At 36.1% G+C, this 14,982-nt stretch overlaps 1 protein-coding gene across 1 annotated transcript; it reads left to right on the top strand.

Annotated features, from left to right (window-relative positions):
- The first annotated feature begins 207 nt into the window (after window positions 1–207).
- LOC143147447 (uncharacterized) lies at window positions 208–12,031 on the top strand. The gene is made up of 6 exons (XM_076312692.1): window positions 208–344; window positions 773–950; window positions 4,080–4,310; window positions 6,602–6,871; window positions 9,453–9,546; window positions 10,689–12,031. The coding sequence occupies exons 1-6, from the start codon at window positions 208–210 to the stop codon at window positions 12,029–12,031; spliced, it is 2,253 nt and encodes a 750-aa protein (XP_076168807.1).
- Window positions 12,032–14,982: the final 2,951 nt, after the last annotated feature.

Below are 14,982 nucleotides of genomic sequence, written 5' to 3'. Positions count from 1 at the left end.
TGTACCTAATTTTTTGTTAGGTGCAACTCTGTACATATAAGTTGAATCTATATGATATTAAGAAAAGAAGAAATCAAAATCGACGATAGATAAATTAAACGACGTATCTAATTTTTTGTTACATAGAGAGGAATATATAAATTGATTCTGAAAGACAATAACCAAAGGAGAAATTAACCTGTGGTAGACATCTTTTAAAGTACTACGATGTACCTAATTTTTTGTTCCACACAACTCTACATGCAAAAATTAGTTCTAAATAATGTTAAGAAAGAAGAAATCAAGGTCAGAGGTTCTAATTTCAAAATTACCGTACCTAATTTATCGCACAGAGACCTACACACGTAAATAGATTCTAAACGACGATAACCAAAAGAAGAAATCAAGCTCAAGAATAGATACCTTAAATTTCTCAATCGTTCGAAGCCATTAAACATTTTATCACATAGTAACGAAAAATTCTAACCCAAAATTTCGTCAATCGAAATATTAAGTAATTTCGATTATCGAAAAGAATTCCCTCTCTTTAAATAGTATCATTCATCCAAGACCTCTGTAACCCTCTGTAACAACTAAAATGAAATTCAAGTTCGAGAACCCATGTTTACAAATTCAAATTTCAATATCTTCCACATTTCACTCGATACAAATATTCAAATTTTCACGATACTCGAGCGGAGAATTTGGCCAAAATCGATGAAAATTATTAACTGTAATAATTGAAAGAAACGCTGTATTTATATTTTTATAAATTCACTCGACTCTTCTTGAGCGATCGCGGTGAAAACAATGCTGCGAACTATCGCGACGTGTTTCTTAATCGCACGAACATTGTTCTCTGTTTAAGGAGTCGCGTTGGGTCGCCAACGATGTCAGCGACTGTTGCCGGCAACCAGCAACAGCAGCACCCTCATCAAGAATGGGACATCAACGACTCGAACGTTCCAAGGGTAATTATTCCGTGCTCGATGACCAACTCCATTCGAACGTTTCTCGAAAGCAATTAAACGTGACAGGTAATTCCCGCGCGCGGTCACGGGGGCATATTCCGAAACTTGGAAATTACCACCTACCGCGGTTCTCCATTTTCACCAATTTCCTGACAAAAACGAGGACAGGTATACCGCGAGGAAAGTGACGTACGTTGGTAAACTGACCAAAACCGTTCGATACAAAGAATAAATGAAATTAAAGGGTGCCTGGAAATTGCTCGAGGAATTGTACGAGTGGATAGTCCTTGCTCTTGGGTTTCTTCGGAAAGTCGTTTCGTTCTCCAAAATGGAGAATGTATAATTTAATTAAATGTTTGTACACTCTAAAGAAATTGTATTTCATTTTCACTAAAAAAAAAAAAATGAAATGACTTTGCGAACAACTCAAAATAATAATGTCTTTTAAACTTTTCTTATCCAATCGAACTATGTATATGTCCTTGTAAGGACCTTATAATATACTTAAAGATGTTCCTGATGTTTGTTCGAACTGTAGTGTGAAAAATTGGAATATTCGATAATTTGTCAATGTACTTGTTATTTTGTCGTAAATGTATAATCGTTGTTGCTTTGGAAGTAATGGTTATGAATTTGGTTATAAATTATTATAACACTGATTCTTAAGGATCACTATCGTGTTTCACGTGTTGAAATATTTTTCCACAACGGTGAAGATGATTTATTGTAAAAGTTTAATTGTGAACGATAGCAACGTCGAGATGATGTGATAACAATTACTGCATTGAAAAGTGACAAATTAAAATTAAAAATTGCTAGGAATTATTGGGGATAATTGATTATAACTATAATTGTTTCAAGCATCATTGTGGAAAGATTTAATATTTTATGGCATTTGATGCAATTTTATATAGTTAAGTGTATTAAATATAATAGTTTGGAGTAATATCTTACTTTTCTTTTTATTATTGATACTTTATCTTTAATGGAAAATGATCAATGTCGAACGTTCTACTATCCAAAAAATTGTTTAACCAAATAGTCGCGTCTCTCTGTTACTATACTTTAAATAATAAAGATTCTACCGTACTGTAACAATATTTGAAATATCGAAGTCACTCTCGATCGATTCGAATTACCATAGAGACATTTTTGAAGAAGAAAATTTAAATTAAGTTTCGTGAATGAAAATTTTTATTTTCATGAAGTTTATAGTAACATTTTGTACGAGTGGATAATTCGTTGCACGTTACGATTTCCTTAAAAGCATTAAACCAAAATACAGTGTGTGTGTACATTAAAGCTTACTGTTTGACCTTGAAATTTTTTTCAACTTGCATACAAAAGAGTTCTAATCCGTAAAATATACTCCTTGTAAAATTTCGACACAGGAGCTTTAAATTTGTACGTGTAAATCAATGCATATGTTGCTCCTTAAAATCCCATACAAAAATTGCCCATCTACCTGGCTCTTTTATTATTTCGCGAATTTTAAAACACCCGAAAAATCGAGTTACATTTTTTCCAGTAGATTTAATTCAAAATACAAATTCTTTTACCACTATAAATATACTTTTAGTAATTTTACTAGAAGAAACTTAAAACTGATTAACGATAACGCAGAGAGAAAATTTAAACCGAAGAAATATTGTAAATAAGTAACTACGAAGAATAAAAATCAGAAACGATATTACGTATTTTTCAATTTACTCGAGGTAAAAGATTCGATGATAATAATAACACTTTATCGTGTCGAATAATCTTTTCCTAAAGAACAATAATTGATTTTTCAATTCTACGTAGAATTTTACATTCCATCGAATCTTCGAGACAGATTGTTATCAAAAATTGATTCAAAGGAGAAACTTTTTCCAATCCGCTTGTAAATTCGTTGATAAGAAAAAGTTAATTTAGCTACACACCGATAATCGACTTGCAAAATCGTTTTTGTAAATATTCTTCCACTTGTAAATTCATTGATACGAAAAAGTTAATTCACCTACCCATAATCAACGCTTTTGCAAATATTCTTCCACTTGTAAATTTGTTAATAAGAACAAATTAATTCACCTACCTACCGATAATCAACGCTTTTGCAAATATTCTCCCACTTGTAAATTCGTTAATAAGAAAAATTTAATTTATCGACCTACCATTAATTGACGCTCTTGCAAATATTCTCCCACTTGTAAATTTGTTGATAAGAAAAAGTTAATTCACCTACCCACCGATAATCGACACCCTTGCAAATATTCTCCCACTTATAAATTCGTTAATAAGAAAAAGTTAATTTACCTACCTACCGATAATCGACACCCTTGTAAATATTCTCCCACTTGTAAATTCGTTAATAAGAAAAATTTAATTTATCGACCTACCATTAATTGACGCTCTTGCAAATATTCTCCCACTTGTAAATTTGTTGATAAGAAAAAGTTAATTCACCTACCCACCGATAATCGACACCCTTGCAAATATTCTCCCACTTATAAATTCGTTAATAAGAAAAAGTTAATTTACCTACCTACCGATAATCGACACCCTTGTAAATATTCTCCCACTTGTAAATTCGTTAATAAGAAAAATTTAATTTATCGACCTACCATTAATTGACGCTCTTGCAAATATTCTCCCACTTGTAAATTTGTTGATAAGAAAAAGTTAATTCACCTACCCACCGATAATCGACACCCTTGCAAATATTCTCCCACTTATAAATTCGTTAATAAGAAAAAGTTAATTTACCTACCTACCGATAATCGACACCCTTGTAAATATTCTCCCACTTGTAAATACGTTAATAACAAAAATTTAATTTATCTATCTACCGATAATCGACACTCTTGCAAATATTCTCCCACTTGTAAATTCGTTAATAAGAACAAATTAATTCACCTACCTACCGATAATCAACGCTTTTGCAAATATTCTCCCACTTGTAAATTCGTTAATAAAAAAAAGTTAATTCACCTACCTACCTACCTACCGATAATCAACGCTTTTGCAAATATTCTCCCACATGTAAGTTAAGTTACCTACTTAACGATAATCGAGGTACTTCGAGGAAACGCACAACATACGAAACGTTCGATCGAGATCACGAGAATCGAAATGATTGTTTGTTTTCAGGTGGTGGAGTACGATCCCTGGTGCGAATGGGCGGACGGGCACGTAAGAAGGGTATACGGGCCAGATTGCGAGGAGGCGAGGCGACACGCCTCGGGTTGGGCGATGAGGAACACGAATAATCACAACGTGAGCATTCTCAAGAAGTCGTGTCTGGGTGTTCTCGTGTGCTCGCAAGAGTGCGTGCTACCTGGCGGCGGAAGGGTACACCTTCGACCGGCGATTTGCGACAAGGTGAGCGAATACGTGAACACGAATACGATCGCAGTGGAAAACGGGCAATCTTTCGCGAGAAAATCCGATCAAGCTTTTCCGTACACGCTTTTTCATACACCGCGTGTTATCAATGACCAATTCACGTATCTACATACGGTGAAACGTGTGGAGAAATCGTTCCAGTTGTACCGTGAATAAAATGAAATACTAGTACTTTGCGGTGTGTATAGAGCAAATTAAGTATTGGATGTATGAATTAATTCTCGACCCTTTTGAAAGAAATTTAACGTTTGTTTATAAATAATTCGATTGTACTTCGATTGAAATAGTATTCATCGGCTGATTTTTCGGTTATTTTTGAGGGAACTGGTGATTATTTTGACGGAAATATATGGCGGTTAAAATAAATGAATAAGTTTTAACTTCGGCGACTTTTTTTTTTTAAATAATATTTTGTCTAATGTGGTGTTTCTTGGAGATCATTGTGCTTACTATTATTTGTTATTATAATGACGGTCATAGAGTAAGTTTTTTAATGCAAATCTAGAGTTCTATTTCTCGATGTGAATATTCCAATATTAACGTCTGATGAAGATAAATTAATTTTTATCTTTAATACGAAAAATAGCTAGGATTCCTAAGTATTTTTAGAAGATCCCCGTTATTTTTTAGTACAAATCGAGAACTCTACTTCTCCATGTAAATTTTCCAATATTAACCCATAAATTAATTTTTGTCCTTAATACAAAAATTAACCACGATTTCTAAATATTTTCAAAAATCTCTATTATTTTTCAGTACAAATCAATAGCTCTATTTCTCGATGTAAATTGTTCAACATTAACCCATAAATTAATGTTTGTCCTTAATACCAAAATTAACCACAATTTCTAAATATTTTCCAAAATCTCTATTATTCTTCAGTAAAAATCGAGAGCTCTACTTCTCCATGTAAATTTTCCAATATTAATTCATAAATTAATTTTTGTCCTTAGTAGCAAAATTAACCACGACTTCTAAATATTTTCAAAAATCTCTATTATTCTTTAGTGCAAATCGAGAGCTCTATTTTCCGATGCAAATTGTCCAATGTTCAATGTTAACACATAAATTAATTTATGTTATTAAATTGTTCAAAAAGTCATTTCATTTTTCCTTCGGCAAAAATAAAACCCCATTTTTTAACAGTATACAAACATTTTATTAAACTATATATTCTCCATTTTAGAAAACAAAATGACTCTCCGAACAACCTAATAACACATAAATTAATTTTTGTCCTTAAAACCAAAAATAGCCATGATTTCTAAATATTTTCAAAGACCTCTATTATTCTTTAGTAGAAATCGAGAGGTCTATTTCCGGATGTAAATTTTCCAATATTAACGTCTGATAAAGATAAATTAATTTTTATCTTTAATACAAAAAATAGCTACGATTTCTAAGTATTTTTCAAAAATCTCTATTACTTTTCAGTACAAATCGAGAGCTTTATTTCTCCATGTAAATTTTCCAATATTAACCCATAAATTAATTTTTGTCCTTAATACCAAAATTAACCACAATTTCTAAATATTTTCAAAAATCTCTATTATTCTTTAGTGCAAATCGAGAGCTCTATTTTCCGATGCAAATTGTCCAATGTTCAATGTTAACACATAAATTAATTTATGTTATTAAATTGTTCAAAAAGTCATTTCATTTTTCCTTCGGCAAAAATAAAACCCCATTTTTTAACAGTATACAAACATTTTATTAAACTATATATTCTCCATTTTAGAAAACAAAATGACTCTCCGAACAACCTAATAACACATAAATTAATTTTTGTCCTTAAAACCAAAAATAGCCATGATTTCTAAATATTTTCAAAGACCTCTATTATTCTTTAGTAGAAATCGAGAGGTCTATTTCCGGATGTAAATTTTCCAATATTAACGTCTGATAAAGATAAATTAATTTTTATCTTTAATACAAAAAATAGCTACGATTTCTAAGTATTTTTCAAAAATCTCTATTACTTTTCAGTACAAATCGAGAGCTTTATTTCTCCATGTAAATTTTCCAATATTAATTCATAAATTAATTTTTATATTTATTAATATTTTATTAATCTATATATTCTCCATTTTGGAAAAGAAAATGACTCTCCGAACAACCTAATAACACAAAAATTAATTTCTATCCTTAAAATCAAAATTAACCACGATTTCCAAGTATTTTCAAAGATCTCCGTTATTTTCTAATACAAATCGAGAACCAATAATCAATGTTTGAAATATCGATGAAACGTCGCGTATTGTTCACAGGCGAGAAAGAAACAGCAAGGAAAACCATGCCCGAACAGGCAGTGCACCGGTCGGCTGGAGATACTTTCGTGTCGCGGCCATTGCGGTTACCCCGTGACGCATTTCTGGCGGCACACCGAGCACGCGATATTCTTCCAAGCGAAAGGGCAACACGACCATCCGCGACCGGAAGCGAAGTCCACATCCGAGGCAAGGAGGAGCGTAGGCGCTGGCAGAAGGGTGCGCGGACTCGCGGTCCTTTTGGCCAGCGAGGCTGCCTTGGGCTCGAAGGTACGTTTCCGCGATTGAAACTCACCGGAGAAATTTCTCCAATTATTAGGGGGACCGGAAAGTAATGTCGTTTCCTTACATTAAATTCAAACACATAAATTTTTAACGAGTTTTTATTTTTAATCAATGATATAATCACCCTCATTATCAACAACCTTTTGCCATCTAGTGTGCAAATTTTCAATGCCGGATCGATAAAAATCAATTGGTTTTTGAGCAAAATATACAGAGATGGCATTTTGAATATCATCCAAATTTGCAAATCTTTTGCCACTTAGAAAGTGTTGAAGCGATCGGAATAAATGGAAATCCGATGGTGCAACATCGGGCGAGTATGGTGGGTGAGGCAGTACCTCCCACCCCAATTCATTAATTTTTGCCAAGGTTCGTCTTGCGCAGTGCGGTCTTGCATTATCGTCTTGCAGAATAACGCCTTTTCTGTTGACAATCGCTGGCCACTTTTCAATTAAAGATTTATTTACACGATCTAATTGTTCACAGTAAAGGTCTGCATTCACAGTCTGTCCAGGTTTCAGCACTTCAAAATGAACAACGCCGCGAATACTCCACCAAACACACAAAAGGGCCTTTTTGGGGTGTAAACCTGGCTTAGCAGTACTTTGTGGCGATTCATTTGGAGAGAGCCACTGCCTTTTGCGTTTTGGATAATCATAAAGAACCCACTTTTCATCTCCGGTGATCAAGCGATCAAAAAACGCTTCTGTATTGTGCCGTTGAAGCAATAAGTTGCATGTGGTGGATCGGTTAGCCTTGTTCTCTTCGGACAGATTATGCGGGACCCAAACACCTGCTCTGCTTACTTTCCCAATCTGCTGCAAATGTTCTTGGATGGTCGACCAAGGTTGGTTAAGACTGTTTGACAATTCCTCGATTGTCTGACACGGATTTGCTTCCACTTCCGCACTTAACACGTCATTGTCTAACGTTGTTGGTCTTCCTGATCGATACGAGTCGAAAAGATCAAAATTACCGGATTTGAACTTGGAAAACCACCTTTGGCATTTACGAACGTCTAATGCATTTGGATGAAAATCGCAAATGTTTTTGGTAGCAACTGTTGCGTTACTACCCTTGCGAAACTCAAAAAGCATGCAATGCCGGATATGTACCTCTTCTGGTATTTGGCTGGCCATTTCACCCAAAATTGTAAAGAAAAATTTTAAATTTAATTATTTACAACTAAACAAGTCACTATAACCTCAGAATGTCTTTGCTACGACTTTAATGTACACAATGAGCTGACAAATGACAATCAAATAGTGACATGCGCAGAAACGACATTACTTTCCGGTCCACCTAATATTTGCGCAGAGTGTCTCGAAAACTGTCGAATAGGGTCTCGGTGAACTTTGTTTATTTTTTTTTATCATAGTTGAAAATATTTTCGATTTTACGGAACACGAATCGAACTTGAGTAACCTTGAGATAATAAAAATGAATTTTGGAAGAGGGAGCGAATTTATGAAACTTGAATCGATTGTTAAGTGATATTTACGGAATGGGAATATTTGAAAGAGAAAAGTTTGAAAATTTGTGAGATAGAAATTTCGAGGAGAAAGTCTTTATGAAGGGAGAAAATAAACAAATTATTGATCTCGTATCGCATTAAATTCTGAAGAAAAAACGATGAGAAAGAAACTTTTCTCAAATTATCTTGAAATAACCTCGATGAAATAAATATTCTATTTTTAGGGAGAAAATAACGAACGTGGACCGAGTTAAAGTATTTCACGTTATAGTTACCTCTGAACGCCCTCTATAGGTGTATAGTTTTATTTGGAAACACCCTATGTAAATTATCCATTGATTCATACATATAATAATAGAGACACCAGATGTAACAATTGGAGAAGAGAATTATTGTCACTGCGATAAATTATAATTATATTTTCAACGCATTGTTTAATACAAGTGGAAAAAAAAAACAGTTGGTAAAGTGTCCGTTATTCCGTTGAAAATGCTATGCCTCACAAATACGTAATGCCGTATATTTGTGAGTAACAAATCAAAATGCAAAGAGCTTGTCGAACTCGCGATATTAAAATTTTTTACATTTCGAAAAAAAAAAAACACATACAATATCTTCTGTAAATAAGTTTTTTACGTCTTAGTATATATTTTTATCCGCATGTGTTTCCGAAGTATTCAAATTGCTTCGATACATATCGATACGTGCTCGTAATGTGCATACTTATCGATAGCACAAGTATCGCAATGGAATCGAAAGTTTCCAGAACTTTCCATCCGATTTAATTCCCTTGTATCATTTACGAATAGCTTCCTTACAAAAAAACACAAGCTTCGACGCATCGTGAATATAAAAACTCGAACACGTTTGTTTGTATACACAATGCGTGTCGTCCTGATTGACCGGACGCTCGAGATCGTCGTGTATCGATGAATAAAATATTATATTCATAAATATGATTACTCACCGAGACGTATAACCACGATGCAGAATATAACCCAAAAAGAATCCCAGTCTCTGCGAACGATTGTTGTTCCTCTTCGTTCGAATGCTCTGCGTCGACTCACGAACAAATTATTTGTATGTTTATAGTTGATGTCACTACGAGGAACGAAAAGGCCGAACTCGGAAGCAATCGAGCAACCGCCGCGCACTACGCAACCACCACCACTGATTTCGGACAAAGGTTATTATTTCTGCCTCCTCGAATTACAATATACTCGTTTCACGTTACGCGCAATTAGTTATAAATGTACTGGTGTACGGTTCGCTGATAGTTTTAAGGGAAATTCCACTTTTCACTAAGAATTCGTAGCAACGTGTCGAACGCTTACCGCGACTGTTTTCGCGCCAGTGTTACTATCCTAAACCGCTTGGCGGCGCCACCTCCTACGCTGTATTACGCGCATTCATTTGAATCGTGAATTTGAAATTTTTAATCGAACATTCCCTATACTGCTACAAAACTTGTTTATAAAATAATCCAAAAAATGTATACCGATATTTTCGTGAAGCATATTCGTCATACTTCGTGCGTTAATATAATACGAACGCTTGGAAATTTCATTGATCGATTTTAAAGAGAAACTAGATTACAAATTTTTAAATACTTAATAACTAAAAGTAGTCGATAAAGGCATTTATTATTTTCAAAAATTTCTCTGTCAACCTTTGTTCCCTCCTGGGATAAATATTCTCGGAATAAATAAATTACACAATTAATTAGTCTCAAGTAAAAATTGTTCGAATTAAGTAGTATATTTTATTATTTCTCTCTTTTTATTTCTAATATACTTTTACTACTCTTCTCTTATTTCCTTATTCGATGTTAGTATTTTCACCTTATCGTTTCTTTCGAATATTTATCAAATAATTTTAATTTTAATATAGTATTTTTAGACTGGCGTCGTAATTTTTCGTTACTTTTTATCGAATAATTTTAATTTGAATACAATATTTTTAGACTGGCGTCGTAATTTTTCGTTATTTTTTATCGAATAATGTTAATTTTAATATAATATTTTTAGACTGGCGTCGTCATTTTTCGTTATTTTTTATCGAATAATTTTAATTTTGATATAATATTTTCAAACTGGCGTCGTAATTTTTCGTTATTTTTTATCGAATAATTTTAATTTTAATATAATATTTTCAGAGTGGCGTCGTAATTTTTCGTTATTTTTTATCGAATAATTTTAATTTTGATATAATATTTTCAGACTGGTGTCGTAATTTTTCGTTTCTTTAATTACTTCCAAAATTTTATTTCCGTTCTTCAATTGTTCACACCGTCACCCTCCGAACTGATCGCATCCTTCTTCGTTTCAGGATACTCGTGCTCTTGTCCACCGTTCGAGTGTATCTGCGGTCTGCAAACCAACGTCCCGTCGTACCAGCAGTCCCACCACCATCAAACAACCATGTACCCCCAACAAACACCTTCGAACGACACCCCCTATTGGCTGCAAGACACCGTACCACCTCAAGAGAACACCTTGGGCTACAACCTACCGAACCAGGTACCCCAAGAGGCCTCGTACCCAGACTTCCCCCCGTTCACCGGTGAACTCTTCCAACCGGAAGAGATCTTCCAACTGGATCAACCCCTGCGACCAGACTTCCCCCTGAACTCGCAGGACGTGGCCAGGTCGCCGCCAACGTTGCTCGATCTGGGCAGCGGGACCATCAAGTACGAAATGAAGCAACACCAAGACCAGGCCTACTGGAACCAATTCCTCAGCGAAGACTCGAGCAGCAGCCACCTGAGCATGCCCCAGGACGACAGACTTCAGTTCCCCGGTTTCGAGCCGGACAAAGACACCAACGGATTCTGCTCGAAGAGACCGGTGAATCATTTCATCACCGACAAAGAACCCAATCAGACGCATCCCCTGAACAACGCGCTGAACTTCCAAGACTACCAACGGAACCAGAACCACAAGAACTTCGTCGAAGGTACCGTGAAGAACGACCAACAGTCCAACTACTGGCCCCAGAACCATCAGGACGATCGTTTGAACTTCCCCGGTTTCGATCCTCAAAAGGACGATCTGTTGAACACCAGAAGGGACGTGAACTGCTACCCCAAGGAGAACTGCCAGCCAGGTCTGTTGGAGGCCACGAACTACAACGTCTATCCGAAAAAGGAAAACGGAATGCACGAAGCTGTTCGTCCCAGTCGTAGCCCTCTAGAGAACAAACCGTACACCTACGATGGCTACAGCCAGATGTTCGATCACTCGGACACCAAGAGTCACATGGCCAACCGATCGCACCAGAACTCCAACCGGATGGTCCTGGACGAGAGACTCCAGAACAATTACCAGGCTCACGAGGCACCCGACACCACCGAAAGGTTGTTCTCCGAATCCAACGGCATGGACGGGTCTATGCAGTCGCAGAACAGCTCGGAACCTTTCTTCTACCCTGGCAACGATCGTTGTCATTACACGTGCGAGGTGCTGGACACCCGACTGCCACAGATGACGATGAACGCCACTGGTAACGCGCAGACCGTGATCAACAGCTACGGTGACGTCGGTGAACTCGATCTCCCACCTTTCGTCGATTACACTCTTGTAGGGATGCTGTGCAGCTCCACGGAGGAGGACACCTCGAATCTGCTACCCGGCTGCCCACAGAACGCGCAGACCTACGTTCCTCATCATTAGAACGCCCGCGTACGACGATCTGCATTTGTATTATAAATATTAAATATACGATATAGTTGCACCTGGAAACGAAGGTGTCGTGGTGTTTTTTTCTTTCATCCTTCGTCGAGACCCTCTGACGATCTACGGACAGCTCGAAGATAGAATCGACTCCGGTGGTGGGGGAAGTTATCTCTAGTCGCAGTATCGAACAATCCTAGATGCGTTCCAGCAACGAAAGTTTCGTTCGAAATGTTGTTTCAAACTTCAGGTTTCGAGAAACGATCGATATCTTTTCACGAAACAACTTCGAATATGATGATTCGGTGTTTGAACGAATGGAATGATTCTTGGAGGTAAACGAGGTGTGCGGAAATTTTTCAAGAAAGGAAATTCGAGATCTCTTCGTATCGTTTGATCGATAACGATTTCAAGATTACGTATGTTGGTGTAACAAATATGCTTCATTGATCGTCCATCGTGGACGTGTTTATAACTTCGAATATACGATGTGTATATAAATCATTTATATATACGGTGTCCAATAGGTTCTCCAACGAATTTTGCTAGCATATTCTATGGCTAAGTGTAAGACGAAAATGTTATATGCTACGTTGAAAAAATGGCTTTCTATATGCAAATCGACGAATACATTTTTTAGATGACTGAATAAATATTTATTCGTTGTAGAAACAACACTGTTATCTCGAAGTTTATTTCAGATACCTATTATTTCGAATAAATCGATATTTCGGTTATTTTCAAATGACATCGCTGGAAATAAAAGACTGATACGTTATTTCGAATAGTGGTTTCTTATTTTTTTTTTTAATTAAATTTCCTTGTGTTTGTTACTTTGTGTACGTTAATTTCAAATTACTGTCCTGCCCTTTACATACTAGGTTTTTTAAGAGTACATTCGGTTTTGTATTTATAAAATGATAGTAAAACGATTTTATTTGGTCAGATTGAACAATATTTGCAATGTGTTCGATCTCGTCGCTAATGGGTGAACAAAGTAGAGAAAAAGTTCTGTGGTGGTTTCTGTGTTTTTTTCAATTGCTATTTGAACACAGAAAAGACACCATAACAAAAATATTATAATTTTTTTTACTTGATGAAACATCTTTTTTATTTACCTATATGAAAATTTATTACAAGGAGTAATAATGTTGAACAAAATTACCGTTCAACGTGTGAACGCTCTTCGAGATAAGAAAAACAAAATTGCATTATATCGTCTACAAAAGACATAAATAATGTCCTATACAAAGTGTTTCTAGAAATTAATAAACAGGAAAACATAATTTCCAAAAGAATTCGTATGTCTCCTATCCAAATATCAACGAAATACGATCGAATATATTTCTATTATTTGTAAAAACCCAGTGGGTTGAATAGTGATAATAATAATTTTTTAAAGATTCTTATGAATTAACAAAAAAAGTAAGAATACGCAACACACCTCTAAGATGAACCTGGAAAAATATTTTACGCGCACATTTAGGGATATATTGCGAAAATTGCACAAATAAACGATCTTTGACTTCTTTTTTCGATAATTCGCAGTACCAAGGGCAACGGGTGAAAAGGTTCAAAACACTCGAGTCGAAGTAGCTTGGAAAAAAGTCACGTGGTTTATTCGTAATTTATTTATTCGTAACAGATACTCTCACGATCACAATTGTATGTACGTTAATGTAATATTATCATACACCTATTTGCGTTACACTTTCTCGGATTACATGCGCGATATTCTTTTTCTTCGTATATTTTTTTTTTCATTTTTTTTCCGTTTTGCATTAGCTTTTTCTGTTTTTTAAGGTATTACTTCATTTCGTTTTGCGATTCCATCATCAATCGAATCTTGGTTTCCTCGAGCGGCGAACTCAAGGGAGACGAGAAACGAAACGGGCGAGAATCCCACAGGCGTGCACTCGCCGTATAATCGTTAACGAGTTTCGACGTTTGTTTAAACTACGACTATTATCCCGTACCGCGAGAGAAATAGCTGCCAGGAAAAGAAGGAGTACGCGTGCAACTTCTAGTACGACATCCGAGCGTGCTACCGAGTCAGTCTGTCGAGTTGCAGGAGCAACTGACGAACTTCGAGCGTGCTACTGGAGTCAGCGGTCGAGTTGGGGGTGCAACTGACCGCACCGAACTCGTTTATTCGTCGAAACGTCGCGTCGGCGAGTCCCACGCCCGCGGATCCTCGTTGGCTAGTGAATTCCTGTGCTCGCGCGAATTCTGTCACACAACTCAGAACTAGAAAGCGACTCGCTGGGCGTGCTTGTTTGTTAATCCCCAGGAAAAAATCGTACGATTCATCCGAACGAATTTCTAACGACCGTCGCGAGATTCAATTGTCCTAAGAGGCGTCGGATCGCTTGGAGAGGGGGTGGGGGAGAATCGTTCCCCAGCGAAAAGAAACTGCTGCGTATAGTTGCGTAATTCCTCGTGCCAAGTGAGGAGAAAATGGGGGGGGGGGGGGGGGACAAAACGATCGACCAAGACAACCGGCGTGCTGTCTCCAGAAAACCTAAAAGTTTACGCGACGTCGAAATTTTCTTTTTTTCTTTCTTTTTCTCTTCTTCTCCCGCGCTTCTCTCTGCGCGCGAAATTACCCCTCCACGTATATAAACTTTCCTAAGCGTATAAATTTTGGTCGGTAAAAAAAAGAGTATTCTATTATATCGAATTACATTTTTCCTATACACGGTCACACGTAAAACAAACTCTATCATCGCTACGTTTATTATATGTTTATTATTTATTTATTTATTTATTTATTTATTTGTTGTTGTTATTTTTTTTTTTCATCTTCTTTCGTTCATTTTTTCCAACGTTCGTTTCAGGCGGCTAGGTAAAAAAGAGAGACCAAAACGTTTTTTTCCAGTTGCGTTCGCGAGTAATCGCTAGAAAAATAAAAACGCGGCTCTATCATCGTTCATTTTCTTCTCTCGGCGTTT

This window comes from Ptiloglossa arizonensis, chromosome 5, assembly GCF_051014685.1.
Source record: "Ptiloglossa arizonensis isolate GNS036 chromosome 5, iyPtiAriz1_principal, whole genome shotgun sequence".
Classification (NCBI taxonomy): Eukaryota; Metazoa; Arthropoda; class Insecta; order Hymenoptera; family Colletidae; genus Ptiloglossa; species Ptiloglossa arizonensis.
Note: the sequence above shows the minus strand (reverse complement) of the source record. Positions and strands in the feature narration are given on the sequence as shown.